The sequence below is a fragment of the Stomoxys calcitrans genome, chromosome 2 (genome assembly GCF_963082655.1).
Source record: "Stomoxys calcitrans chromosome 2, idStoCalc2.1, whole genome shotgun sequence".
Classification (NCBI taxonomy): domain Eukaryota; kingdom Metazoa; phylum Arthropoda; class Insecta; order Diptera; family Muscidae; genus Stomoxys; species Stomoxys calcitrans.
In genome coordinates this window covers 157,825,160-157,839,075 of record NC_081553.1, presented here as the reverse complement: position 1 = coordinate 157,839,075, position 13,916 = coordinate 157,825,160, and the positions used below count along the sequence as shown (strand labels likewise).

The 13,916-nt window shown below is 36.7% G+C and overlaps 1 protein-coding gene across 27 annotated transcripts in view; it reads left to right on the top strand.

Annotated features, from left to right (window-relative positions):
* LOC106088221 (twitchin) overlaps positions 1–13,916 on the top strand; it is a 138,545-nt gene that overhangs the window by 63,062 nt on the left and 61,567 nt on the right. For 25 of the 27 annotated variants that reach the window (XM_059362751.1, XM_059362743.1, XM_059362745.1 and 22 more), the window contains one exon: positions 8,817–8,876. The exons of the other annotated variants lie outside the window; for them this stretch is intronic. In XM_059362751.1, the coding sequence (XP_059218734.1) occupies positions 8,817–8,876 (60 nt within the window). The remainder of the gene's footprint in view (positions 1–8,816; positions 8,877–13,916) is intronic. 27 annotated transcript variants of the gene reach the window in all.

Sequence of the window (13,916 nt, the reverse complement as noted above, 5' to 3'; positions counted from 1 at the left end):
CTAAATAGTTTATATATAAGGGCTTGCCTTGATATATTGTCAAAAGCTGCCTTGAAATCGATAAAAAAACAATATACTTTTTTCCTCTCTGCCAATTTCAAGTGGACGATCGAGGCCAGATTGTATATATTATCAACCGTTGAATAATTTTTCCGGAATCCAGCTTGGTATTCTGTAAGAATTTGATAGTTTTCAACCCAATTATATAGCCTATCATTTATAAGACCCATAAATAACTTCGCCACACAATTCATAAATGAAATGCCCCTGTAGTTTGACGGCTCGTTTAGATCACCTTTCTTATGAATTGGGTAAATAATAGTTTTTGTGAATACAGGATCAATTTCCCCACTAGAATAAATGGTATTGTATATTCTTAACAGCAGACTATTAAACTCTTCGGTGCCGTTTATGAAGAACTCATATGGTATCCTATCCTCGCCGGGTGCCTTATTTCTTTTAACTTTCACTAGCATTTTCTGCAGTTCCGACATCGTAAAGTGCCTATCGAGATCCATATCATTTTTATAAGGGGGAGCATAGTGAATAAGAGTGGTCTCTTGAGATTTATTTAATAAGTTTTCATAGTAGGATTTAAAGGCATCTGGGGTAATATTTGAGCCCACGAGGTTACATTGGTTACGAATTTCTTTCGCCATTTTCCACCATTCTTTGGAGTTTTTGATGTTATTTAATTTGTTGGCTATTGTATTGTAATACACGGATTTATTGGTACTGCATACAGTTTTGAACTCTTTTTGCAGTTCCGACATCGTAAAGTGCCTATCGAGATCCATATCATTTTTATAAGGGGGAGCATAGTGAATAAGAGTGGTCTCTTGAGATTTATTTAATAAGTTTTCATAGTAGGATTTAAAGGCATCTGGGGTAATATTTGAGCCCACGAGGTTACATTGGTTACGAATTTCTTTCGCCATTTTCCACCATTCTTTGGAGTTTTTGATGTTATTTAATTTGTTGGCTATTGTATTGTAATACACGGATTTATTGGTACTGCATACAGTTTTGTACTCTTTTTGTGCGACTATATATCGTCTCTTGTCTTCCAAATTCCTTGTTGTCCTGTACACCTTTAAGAGCTTAAAACTTTTCATTCTAGCATTATTACAGTTTTTGTTGTACCATTTATTTTTCGGCTCAAAAGGCTTTTTGTGATTAATCAATTTTGAAGCGGATTTCACTATTATTTGGTTAATATCGTTGAGGTTGATGTGATTTACACCAGCGATATTACGTATACTTTCATTTATCTTTCTTTGATAATTATCCTTTTCTTCATCTTTCCATATCAATTTTGGCAATAGAGACATCTTTTCCCCCGTTCGTGAAGTGGGTTCAATATTTATTTTCGTCTGGATAGGGAAATGATCTGACCATACTTTATCTTCCACTCTGAACTCTTCAATCTTTCCCAAAATTTCCTTAGATACCGCGCATATGTCGTTTACTGACTCACCCAATGTCGTAATGTATGTCAATTTTCCATCCTCATCACCTTTCGTTATTCCATTCAAAATAAGCATGTTATAATTATCACATAGTTGTATAAATTTAACACCTTTTTGATTTACAGTTTTATCTCTTGATTTTCTGCAATCATATCCTGAGCAAAAGCTACTTTTATATATTTCTCCGATATTCTGGTTTGTTTCTCCGATTCGGACATTAAAATCACCTATGAGTATAGGGTTTTGTATTTCTATGTCTTGAAAATACTTTGCCAGTTTTTCAAAGTCATTGTCCCAATTGGCAGGTCTTAAGTATTGAGGTATTACGCTGTAAGTATTTTCCATTGTGTACAATTTTAAAAGCGGGGTTTCCCCTATATCAATAACTTCATACGGAATACCAGTATCGTGTAGATGTTTGCTTATACCGATCAAACAGCCTCCAATTGCTCTGCCGTATCTATGAATGCGTGTCGCATGCTTAAAAAATAAATCAAACCCGCTTAAATATGATTTTGCTCTTTCTATTTTGTTCGGTTCAAGGTGCGTTTCCAATTATATAAGAATCTCAAATTGTTTGATATATTGAAAAAAAGTTGGGTACAAATACTTATTTTCTAGGCCATTAATGTTGTACGATAAAATCGAAATATTATACGGTTTAATCGCTTGTGTATTATTTATTAGTTTTTTGGATACGAATCATCATTAAGTTGATAATAATTTAAACAAATAGTTTTTATATCCTCCCCATATAATTTGACAAGTTCTTTTTCTCCATCAGCGTTGCCAGATACAAGTTTGTGATCGGAATTCCATTTAAACCAACGGTCTTTTATTTTTAGCTTGTCTTCTCTTACAACAACTTTATGCTGTTTGCTAACCGCTAAAATTTGTTTTCGAAGAAAAAGAAAAGTCTTTTTGTGCTGTTGCTTGTTTGGTATCATATCACGTTCAATAGAGATATCAGAGCGCGACAATTTTTTTGTATTTCGAAATATCTGTTGTAGAGCATCTTCGTTCTCAAGTTCGGCTATAACTGCCATTTTTCCGTTACGGTCAAAAACTTTGCGGACATTTTTCGTACTTGCCGTTACGTTTAATTTTTCTCTGAACAGTTTTTGCACCTCTTCTTTTGGATTTTTTGCACTTGGTAGGCCTTTAATAAATAACTTACTTGACCTGATTTGATTTTCTAGCCAAGTAATATCCTTTTTATACTGACTATTTTCTATTTTCACTTTACTTAGCTCTTCTTTCAGACTCTGATTCTCTGACTTCAGTGCATTTATATCAGTGCTGATAGCAATTATCTCGCATTTTATGTCTTCTATGTCTGCTTTCGTAGGTAGCGATTTGAGCTTTTCGTCTAAATTGGAGTTAATAGTTTCTTTTATAAGTTTTATGAGTTCAGTTGGCTCCATGTTTGATGTTGATGACTTTGGTTTTTCTGGCGATGATATTTCGTTGTGTTTCCTCTTGGGTGTTTGAAAATTAACTTGCATATTTCCGAACCCTGCCAATGAATGGTAATGCTATCGATCGCAGTAGATTAGATATCGATAACTTTTGCTTTGTTGTTATCGGTAGATTACCATCACTAAACTTGGTTGGATAAGGTCAGCTGATATGCTTATTTGTTGTGTCGGTGTTTATCTACTCGTTGTTTTGTATTTTGAGTGACAATATTTATGAAAATTTTGTTGATAAAAGAAAACAAATTATCGGCTCACCACGAACTTTACAAGAGGTTCTTCCTTATGAATCCGGTGACGAGTTTGAAGGGGTGTGTTTTGAAGTGCGAAACAAAGGGAATTTCGGCTTGTTTACCTTATTTTTTGCCGTTTGAAAGGAGCCTACTTTTACACGTCCGTCCTCTGTGTGTTATCTAATTCTTTGGATATTGACATCTGAGAGCCACTTGAAATCGTGGTTTCGTGAAATCAACATCAAAAAGCTATAAAGAAGTAACTGGTGCTCTTCAATCAGCAACGAATTTTGATGGAAAGAGAAAAACATTTTGCTTTTATTCGAAACTTTGGGACCAGAAAAGATCAAAATAACATAAGTTTTAGTAAAAGTATACTCATTTTTGCATTTTTAAAAAACACCAAAAAAAATAAATATTTTTTTAGTTGTAGTTGTAGCCCCCCCCCCCCCCCCCACCCATTGGGGGGCTACAATGGCGAAATGTCTCTTATATACTCGTATATGTATATCCCGACTTTCACTTTTAGGGCCTTTGCACACGCATTTACCAACCAAGCTTATCAAAAATTTGAACAACAAATTTCTCTATGTCTCCTTATTTCTATTGGGTTGCCCAAAAAGTAATTGCGGATTTTTTAAAAGAAAGTAAATGCATTTTTAATAAAACTTAGAATGAACTTTAATCAAACATACTTTCTTACACTTTTTTTCTAAAGCAAGCTAAAAGTAACAGCTGATAACTGACAGAAGAAAGAATGCAATTACAGAGTCACAAGCTGTGAAAAAATTTGTCAACGCCGACTATATGAAAAATCCGCAATTACTTTTTGGGCAACCCAATATATATCTAATTAAAGCAAATTTTAATTTTGACAAATATGCCTGCATATCCAATCGTAGTGTAGGGTATCAAAAGGTTGGCTTTGGCCAACGTTTGCTTATGCTTACTTGTTAAATATTAAAAAATGTAAAGTGAAGTTTTCATTAAAAACAGAAACATTTTTTATCCTGAGAGATAAAATTTTAATAATATTTATCCAAAAACCAAATTCGAATGAAATTCTATAGCATAAAATTTTAATGAAATTTTTTCACACAAAAAATTTTTTCATGCACAATGTTTGACTTTTTTTAAACAAAATTTTATTGCAATTTTTTTTTTAAATTTTTTAAAATCTTTTTTAAAGACAAATTATTAACAAAACATTTCATGACATTTTTTAAAACAATATTTCAAAAAAATTCTTAAAGACAAAATCCAGGCGTTTTACGCTAAGTTTATTCGATCTTGAAATAATTCGTACAATCGGATATTGTCCAGCTAGAAAAACAAAAAAACCTTTTTAAAAATTAGGCAGAAAATGTGTTTTCGCATTGTAATAGCATTGACTGGTTTCCAAGACCGCGATATCGTTTGGTACCACACCAAACGCATCAGTAGGATCTGTCAAAAAGATATGTCTTCTAGGTTGAAACTATGTTCTTAAAAGTATTCTCCTTTTGCAGCACAGCAAGAAAGAAAAATAAACGCCACCTCATATACTTCTACCAAATGAAGACATCCAACTATTACAAGAACACCAACTTGCCCAACTGTTACTCTAAACAACCGTCGATTACCATAAAAGCAGTGTTTACAGATTAGGGGAATTTTTTTCGTGATTGGGGAACAAATATTCCCATTTGAGGCACGGTGATTTTGATGGGGAAACAAGTACAAATTGAGGATTCTCTATGAGAAATTCCATCAGCATGGCTTGTGATCTGTGGATCTAAAAAGAAGGTTCAGCAGAGGAACACCTCAAGGAGGTGTACTGTCTCCTCTACCTTGGAATATAGCCATTAACAAAATATTATTGTCTCTGGAAGAAAATTGTGTAAAAGTGGTCGCGTATGCCGATGACGTGGCAATTACGGTTAGGGGAAAGTTTCCTAGCACACTAAGAGACATACTTCGGGAAGTCTACGTGCAACTGCAACTGGGCTACCGAAAGTGGTCTAGGAATAAATCCGCGCAAGACAGAAGTAGTTCTTTTCAGCAGGAAATACAAGTTGCCTATAGTGGAACCTGTCTCCTTGCGAGGAGAGAATGTTCCATTTACAGAAAGCACAAACTACCTGGGTGTTTTGCTGGACAGGAAATTGAACTTCAAATCCAACATTTTGGAAAGGGCGAGAAAGGTAACTCTTGCCCTATACGCCTGCAAGAGAGCCATTGGCAAAATTTGGGAGTTTAGACTGCGTGCCATACATTGGGTATATACTGCAGTTGTCAGATCTTTAATGTGATATGGTGTTGTGGTCTGGTGGACGGCACTTAAAAAGTCCTCCTACTGCTCAATACTTAACCGTAACCAAAGGACGGCTTGTTTGTGTATCACAGGACGACACCAAAAAACCGATAACCGACCGATAAAATGTACTATACCACTATTCCTGATGGAACCGATTGGAACTACGATATCCCTGGTAACATAAGTTACATAGACTTTTATACGGACGGCTCTAAACTAAACGACCAGGTGGGCTTTAAGGTGAACGTATTTCTAAACACAAAAACCGTCCTTGACTGTCGCAGATCACTCAAGGAGATGGCTGAACAGTTAAAAATTCACCTGTTCTGGGTGCCGGGTCATAGAGATATCCTAGCGAATTTTAAAGCGGATAAGCTTGCGAGACTAGGAACTACCCTACACATTCCAGGGGTACTGAAATCTGTGGGTATGCCTCTAGCGACATGTAAGCTAACTTTTCAGGACCAGGCCCGAAGGACAACGAATGATGGATGGTCACAAAGAGGGGGCTGGGAGCATTCCAAAACTATGTGGCCTAATATAGACTCGAAGAGGTCTACTGCTTTGCTGTCATTGACTAGAACAGATGTCTCAGTCATTGTGTCCGCCATGACAGGTCACTGCCTAATCGGAAAACATGCTGTCAGACTGAAGGTTGTCAGCAACAACTTTTGCCGAAGCTGTGCGGACATCGAAGGAATTCTTCATTGTTTCCCTTCTTGTAGAAATCCTCAAAAAAGTTTCTTTAAAGACAACACAAAAACATTTTTTTTAAAAATAATATTTCGATAAAAGTTTCTCTAGGAAAAATTTCCTCGAAATTTTTACTGTTTTATTTTTTAACTTTGCTGTTATTTAATTTTAGCTTGGGGTCTTTCTGTTTCTGTTTCTTTATTTTTATTTTTGTTTTTGTTTATTTTTGGAATAACATTCTGCTTAGTAATGAAGTTGGGTTGACGTATTTGGCCAGAAAAAGAAGAAGGTTTTTGTACTATTTATTTTGACGCTCACTGTACGTACATGCTATTCGTTCTTTATAACTTGCAAATACAGAGCTAATCTAATAAATCAATTGACATTTGAATGAGGGCCGAGTTATTTTATCCATTCGTCAAAATACAATTAGAAACAAAATTTTCATCCTATTACACATCAAGCGCTCAAACAATGCATAGTACAAGGTAAAACCATATATTTGACCTTCACAAAAATATGAGCATTTTTTTTTAACTGGAGAAAGAATATACGTATAAAACTACAATACAAAGAATTTAGGATGTCGCATTTGTAGCACATATGGCACCGCCTTTAAGAGGTACAATTTTCAAAAACAAGCAATATTAAGTTAGGCTATAGCGATAGCCTGCTCAATTTGCCATTTTAGTCAATTGTGATTGCACTGTCTAAGATATTTCGCATGAAAAAGATACGAACCTAAAGCGGAATTGAAATTGGGATCGACGATGAATGTAATTGATCGATTTTGTTGGACAAAAAATCACAGAGAGCACAAAATATATTTTGATGTGAATGCGCATTTTTTTAAAAGTCTTCAACAATCTTAACGCGAAGTCAACTTTCCCATAGTTAAGAAAAAATTTCAAGTAAAAACAATTATTACATTCAAGTCAAAATTTTATTTGTTGAAACCACATGTATGTCTGCTCTAATATCCGCCTTCGTGCGGATTGTGGCTGGCTTTTTTGTCCCTTACAAAGGTAAGGTTGGTTCGTCTTTTAGTGTGAACAACACTCAAATTCCATAAAAAAGTATGTAAATGAAAAATTTGTGAAAAATGTAAATGCTATGTTTAGTCTACGAACTTTAAAATAGCAATTCGACACCATTAACTATTGGTAGTATGAAGGTAGGATTGTATTAGAACAGGAAATTTGCCACAAAGTTTTTCACAACAACGGAACGCAGAAAGAAGTACACTGCTTAAAGCCTAGTACTTAGTTCGACATTGCGCCTGAACAACGGTCAAAGCGTACTATTAAAAAAATGGTGTAAAAGATAATGTGCAATGAACATTTTCGTTGCAAATTGACTTCGCTCTAGGCTTAAGGCGGTAATGTTGGTCTTGTACTTTTTAGTACGTACGAGTACACCTGCGAGTGTGTATACTGCACATTCTCCAACATTCCAAGTGCAGATTCGCAAATCATAGTCGTTAATTCGTTTTTCTATTCTTTTGTCTCTTAAAAAATTTGTGTGATGGGGTGTTCGGGCAATAAACCGCCCTTGTAGGGTAACTGGCCCAACGCCTTCACCATGTTTTTATAGTTTGCAAATGCAAATTTACCCATGGACATTGCAATAGACAGAGACAAATTATTCACATATCAATGAGTGCTGTCCGATTCAAGTTTAAGCTCAATGCTAGGAGACCTCTATGCGACATCTTTTTGGGGAGTAGTTTTCACATGGCATAGTTCCTCACAAATCTCGCCACTACTCTTGCCAGGACAGGCGGACATGCCAACCTATGAGCTACGGTGGCCTCCAATTTTGATAGTTTAAGAACTGTTAAACACGTAAGTCTACTACCTTTTACAAATGTCGAAGATAGTTACCCCAGCTGTCACCAAGGGTAAGCTAAGTACGCATGAGTAAAATTGTTTTGCTTACACGCAAAAGAAAACAGCAATGCAACCCATTCCGATATTTTCACAAATATTTTTATTTTATATAACCTAATTTTTAATATAAATTTGTGAGCAGTGGAATGGTAGATCAATGCCTTTCGATTAACTCTTAACTATATAACGTCACGATTATGTCGGTAGAAAAAATTTGGCGTTATTATGTTTAAAATATAAGATATAAAGTTTTTTACAACTACTCCGATAGCAGAACAAAGTACCCTGCTTTAGAAGGTATTATATCTAGTTTTGGACATCGTGATGGCACGTGTTACCATTTTACCACTCACCATAATATGTGAAAAGTTTGCCCCTGTTCCTTAGTGGAATGTTCATGGGCAAAATTTGCAAATTTTACTCACCATAATATTTAATTTTCCGCTAATAAGGACCAAAAGGAAAAAAATAATCTATATGCAAAACAAACAAAAAACACAATTTTTTAATAGCAAAGGGGCAGTCTAATGCATATAATATTTTGCTCACGTTGGTTATGCAGGTTTTCTCTTTGATCTCCGGTTCCTCAACTTAAAAAATAATGGTCTTAAACAACTTAAGAATACTACTATAGAAGAATTACAATATTTTATCTTAAGTTATAAGAACGTGAACTCGTTACATGTAGTGTAGTATAAGTAAATATAGTTTCGTATCGATTAAACATTCATCTAATGCATATATTTTCTTGTTTTGCACAGAAAGAGTTATTCGAAAAAATTGGTTTCAAAAAGGTTGAACAAAAAGCAATCCCACGAAAGGTAAGAATTTTTACGTTTTAGTTTATGGTATGTGGATGCACACCGAGTCTTCAACCCAACATTTATGGGTATGGATTATTACAAAAACAAAAATGGTTAAAATAAAAATGGTTTCTTTTTCGTTTGGGAACGGGCTTACCACGCCTTGGACTTATTTGTAAAGATATTCATGAATACAGATTTGAAATTGAATGAGCTGCTTATCGTATATATTATAAGTTGCAATCTGGCGATTTGTAATAAAGGCAATAAACCGACCTTTATTACCAAAAACAGACAGGAGATACTAGATGTCACCTTTGTATCTGAAGATGACCACAGCTTCTTCGATCTTTACTTTTATTTAAGTCGATAGTAATTAGTAATTTGATGTTTGAAGATTATTTCATGCAAATGTTGGCCGTGACTGCGCCTTAAATGGTCCATCCGCTTAGTCCAATTTTGGCATACCCTTTCCAACATTTCGGCAGATATTTCGCGATCTAGTGTTTCAACGTTGTCTTCCAATGCGTCAGTTAAAGCGGGCTTGTTTGTATAGACATGAGTTTTAACATAGCCCCACAAAAAATAGTCATAAGGCGTTGAATCGCACGATCTGGGCGGTCCCAATCCCAAACGTGAAACTAAATGTTCACCAAACTCGCCTAACAATAAGTCCATTGTTACGCGTGCTGAGTGGCATGTGGCACCGTCTTGTTGAATTTTTCTAGTGTCCTAGAGCTACTCGTTGAAAATTGTGAAATTGTGTCTGAGTTGAAAATCCTTAGGGCGATACTCCTTTAAGTTTTTCGACTCCTTTAAGTCGCCAGACCCTGATGATGTATCACCGATTTAATTACAAGCTGTATCTGACAGACTGGCTCCTTAGCTTAGGGAGATTTAAACTGCTTGTATCACCATGTCGTATATACCTATGGGATGGAAGGACACAAACGTCATTTTCATTCCGAAGTCAGGAAAACCTTACCACACGAAGGCGAGAGATTTTTGCCCTTTTAGTCTGTCATCCTTTATGCAGAGAGCTGTAAAGAGGTTGATAGAAACACATCTTAGGGCAAAGATCCCAGGAGAACGCCTGTCTCGACAACAACATGCATATAGTAAGAGCAAGTTCACTGAAACAGCCCTTCCCTCGCTGTCTAGCAATACACATTTCTTGACAATGAAGGTCCTTTCAACAATGTAAGACCGACGTCACTCATGAAGGAGCTGGAGTTTCTAGGCATCAGCACTACCGTTAGAAAGTTTATTAATAACTTACATACTAAAAGATGCATTACGGCAGGCTTGGAATCTGAAGATCTAAAAAGGTGGATCACCAGAGGAACACCTCAAGGTGGTGTAGTGTCTCCTCCACTTTGGGTTTGTATAAGGGCCAGTAAAACCCGAACGATCAACTCAGCAAAGGGCTGTGTAAAAAACAATAATTGAACCGTACGAAGCCACACGAAGTTGCTTACACTGTACGTGTACTACTGTTCGTTTTTCCTATGCCCCTGGGCATAAGAGCTAATATAAAGATGGAGAAGAGTACTTCGTTTTTACTTTGTAAAAGGGTTGGCCCTTATGGTATAAATTCAGAATATTTGCAGCTTTGAGTGGTTCATTCGATGAACCCAATTAAGTTGATGGCTAACTGCTTTTGAGTACAAGGGAAATGTTAAAAATTTGTGTGTAATACTCGAAAAAAAATTTCATTGCACGAAAGCGCCAGAAAAATTGGACGAATCCATAATGCTGTTTGATTTATAATAATAAAAAGGAGAAAGGTATAAATACAAATAACAAAGGATGTACATACACTGCCCCTCACTTGGATGGAACTAGTTTAATTAATGCATTAATTTTATTTATTTTCTCAAAATCGTGGTAGAAAGCGATAGTAAGGTATATCGTATAAGTATTAATAGCATTATCCTTAGACAAGCCTTAAATATCCCTGATTTAGCTGAGAAATCAAGCACAATTTTTGCATAATGTGTATGGACAGCAAAGGCTTTTTTCTGAAAAACAGTCTCCTTTCATATAAATAATTCTTTCAGGAAAAGAAACAATCGTGGTTCAGCATAAAAACCGATTTTTAAGGAAGTTACAAGATTTTATATCAAAAAGCACCCTGAGAAGTATGAAGTTAATGTCCTTGCGCCTTTTGGTAATTACGATCACTACACCATTTCAGCGTCGTTTTCGTTTTCGTATTCTTCTCTTCGCGCCGCCTCTTCCCCAGCCATGAAGTGGTCAATTTTTGTATACGAAAGATCACGTTGCGCTGAGCTCATCGAATTTTTCAGCATTTTAATTGGAAACTTTGTTTTCTTAACGGTGACGTAAAAGCTGCTGCCGAAATGGTGCAGAAAGTAATATTAATAGGAATGAGATCGTTCATTCCGACTAAGAATTTATCGGTTAAATCAAAAGATAAAATTTGGTTTAGCCAGGCATACAGAGATGCGGTCAGATCAAAGGAGGATGCATTTACGACTTGGCGTCTGAACAAAAATGCCAATACCGAAATGCTGCGCAAACAGGCAAGAACTTCGTGTTGCAGAGTACTTAGACACGAAAAATTTTTTTACGAACAGCGTCTTTGTGCCAATGTTATTGCTTCTCCGAGGGGAAGCAAGAGCTTTTGGTCATTCGTAAAAAGAGTAAAGGGCAACCTATCGGCAATCCCAACTCTTGTTAAGGATGATCACGTGTTCACTGAACCGGTTGATAAGGCTAATCTACTGGTTGAAATATTTGCGGGAAATTCTTCCTTGCCTTTTAGCAATCAACCACTCCCCTTGATAGATAGTGTACCTAGTTCGATGCCTCAGATACTCTTTCGAACACGTGGAGTCAAAAGGGTCCTTGTGGTTAATAAATCTCTGCGCCCGGACGGTATATCAGCACTTGTCCTTTGTAAGTCTTCTTCGACGCTTGCTCGTCCACTACGCAACCTTTTCAACATTGCTTACCGTGCGGGAGTTTTCCTGGCGCGCTGGAACGTTCAGCCCATCCCCAAAAGAGGTGGGGCGAACAACCCTGCGAATTACTGGCCAATTGCGATATGCTCTGCGCTCTCCAAGGTTATGGAGAGTATGGTTAACCATCATCTTGTCAGATACTTAAAGTCCAATGACCTTCTTAGCGGCAGACAGTAGGGGTTCCGCAGAAATCGCTCTACGGGAGACCTAATGGCATTTTTGTCGGAACGATGGAGTCGCTCTATCCACCAGTCTGGTGAGAGTAAGGTCGTGGCTCTGGATATCTCTAAATCATTTGATAGGGTCTGGCACGGTGCACTTTTATCAAAACTTGTCGCCTTTGGAGTCGGTAATAACTTCGTTCGATTTATATCGAGCTTTCTCAGAAATCACACTATACGAGTATACCAGGTGTGCCACAAGGCTCTGTCCCTCCCCTTCCCTTTTTCTTATTTTCATTGACCATCTATTGGGTCAGACTTCGAATCCAGTCTACTCATTTGCCGATGACAGTAGTCTTTGTCATTCATATTCATTCGACCATAGGCCCAGTCCTCAAGAAATTGTGGACAGGAGGCGCATTATAGATGAGACGCTCTCCCAGGATTTTTTGGCCATTTCCGAGTGGAGTAGAATGAACAGAGTAGACTTTAACGCACAGAAGACGCAGTGCTGTTTCTTGTCTCGCAAGCGATTCACTGACCCACTTTAATCGTCGATATCTATCGATGGTATAGATATTGAATAGTCAGATGCTCTTGATGTTCTGGGCATGAAGATGCAATGTGATGTTCGTTGGTCAAAACACGTATTCGAAGTGTCGAAAGAAGCATACAAGTGTTTGGGCTTTATTAAGCGGTGCAAGAAATATTTCACCTCTTCTGATCTTCTCAATATCTATACTACCTACATTAGGCCGAGGATGAAATATAACTCTCATATATGGGCAGGAGCTCTAAAATCATCCTTGGAGTTACTTGACCGGGTTCAACGAGAGAGATGGTGTTGATTAGGGACAGTAGGGTATCCAACTTTATTGATTCTCTTGAACATCGTCGGAATATGGGTAGCGTTGTATTGTCCTATCGTCATTTTTAAGGCGTGTGTTCCAGGAATATTCGTCTTCTTATCCCTGACGTTAGGATGTTCACTAGGAATACAAGACTTGCCAGGAACTCACACCCGTTTGTAATTGATTGGCCAGTCGACCGAACCATGCATTACCGAGAAAATTAATTTTTCGCCCGAACCATTCGTGTGTGGAATCGACTTCCGGCTAATGTCTTTCCCACCGACATATATAGGGGACATCCCCTGCGTTTTGGTTACGTGAAAAAAAATACTTAGGTGGAATCTTGGCTAACCGATGTTAGGCACTGTGGAATAGCGAAACGGTCGGTAGGACGTTGAAAATCCTATGGGGAGATCCGGATCGAGATGATTGCTTTCGGTATCATAACAGGACACATGGGACTACAAGCTCACTTATGCAAAATCGGTGCGGCAAGTGATAGCATATGGGGAAGATGATGAGATGTTGGATCAATTCCTATATCATTGTCCGGCTTACGCGGCTAACAGAAACCGGTAATAAGGTGAGGACACAATACCAGACATGGACCAACTTAAGCTCAGTATTCTGTTCAACTTTTCAAACTCCATATAATAAAGCGCCGGCGAAACGCTGGAGGAAAATAGAAAAAAGACATTTTAGTGGCAACACTTGACATCATTGTCGCCATCATATTTGTTGAATTGGTTTCAGTGGTTCGTTTTTTCTTTATGTTTTTAAATTTATTACAAAAAAAGCTTCAAAAATAAAAAAAAACTACCGAAATACTGGGTGATTCAAAATAACACCTCTTATTGGAAAACTGTATGTACACAAAAAAATGTCAATTAGACATTTAAAAAATATCATCGTTATCAGTTAAAAAATTAATTGACTTGATAATTTTTTAATTGAATGTGAATATTTTTGAATTACAGTCGTAATTGAAATTTTTGTCATTTTCAATTTGAAAATTATTTGATTCAATTAATTTTTTAATGAATCTGAACATTTTTTCAT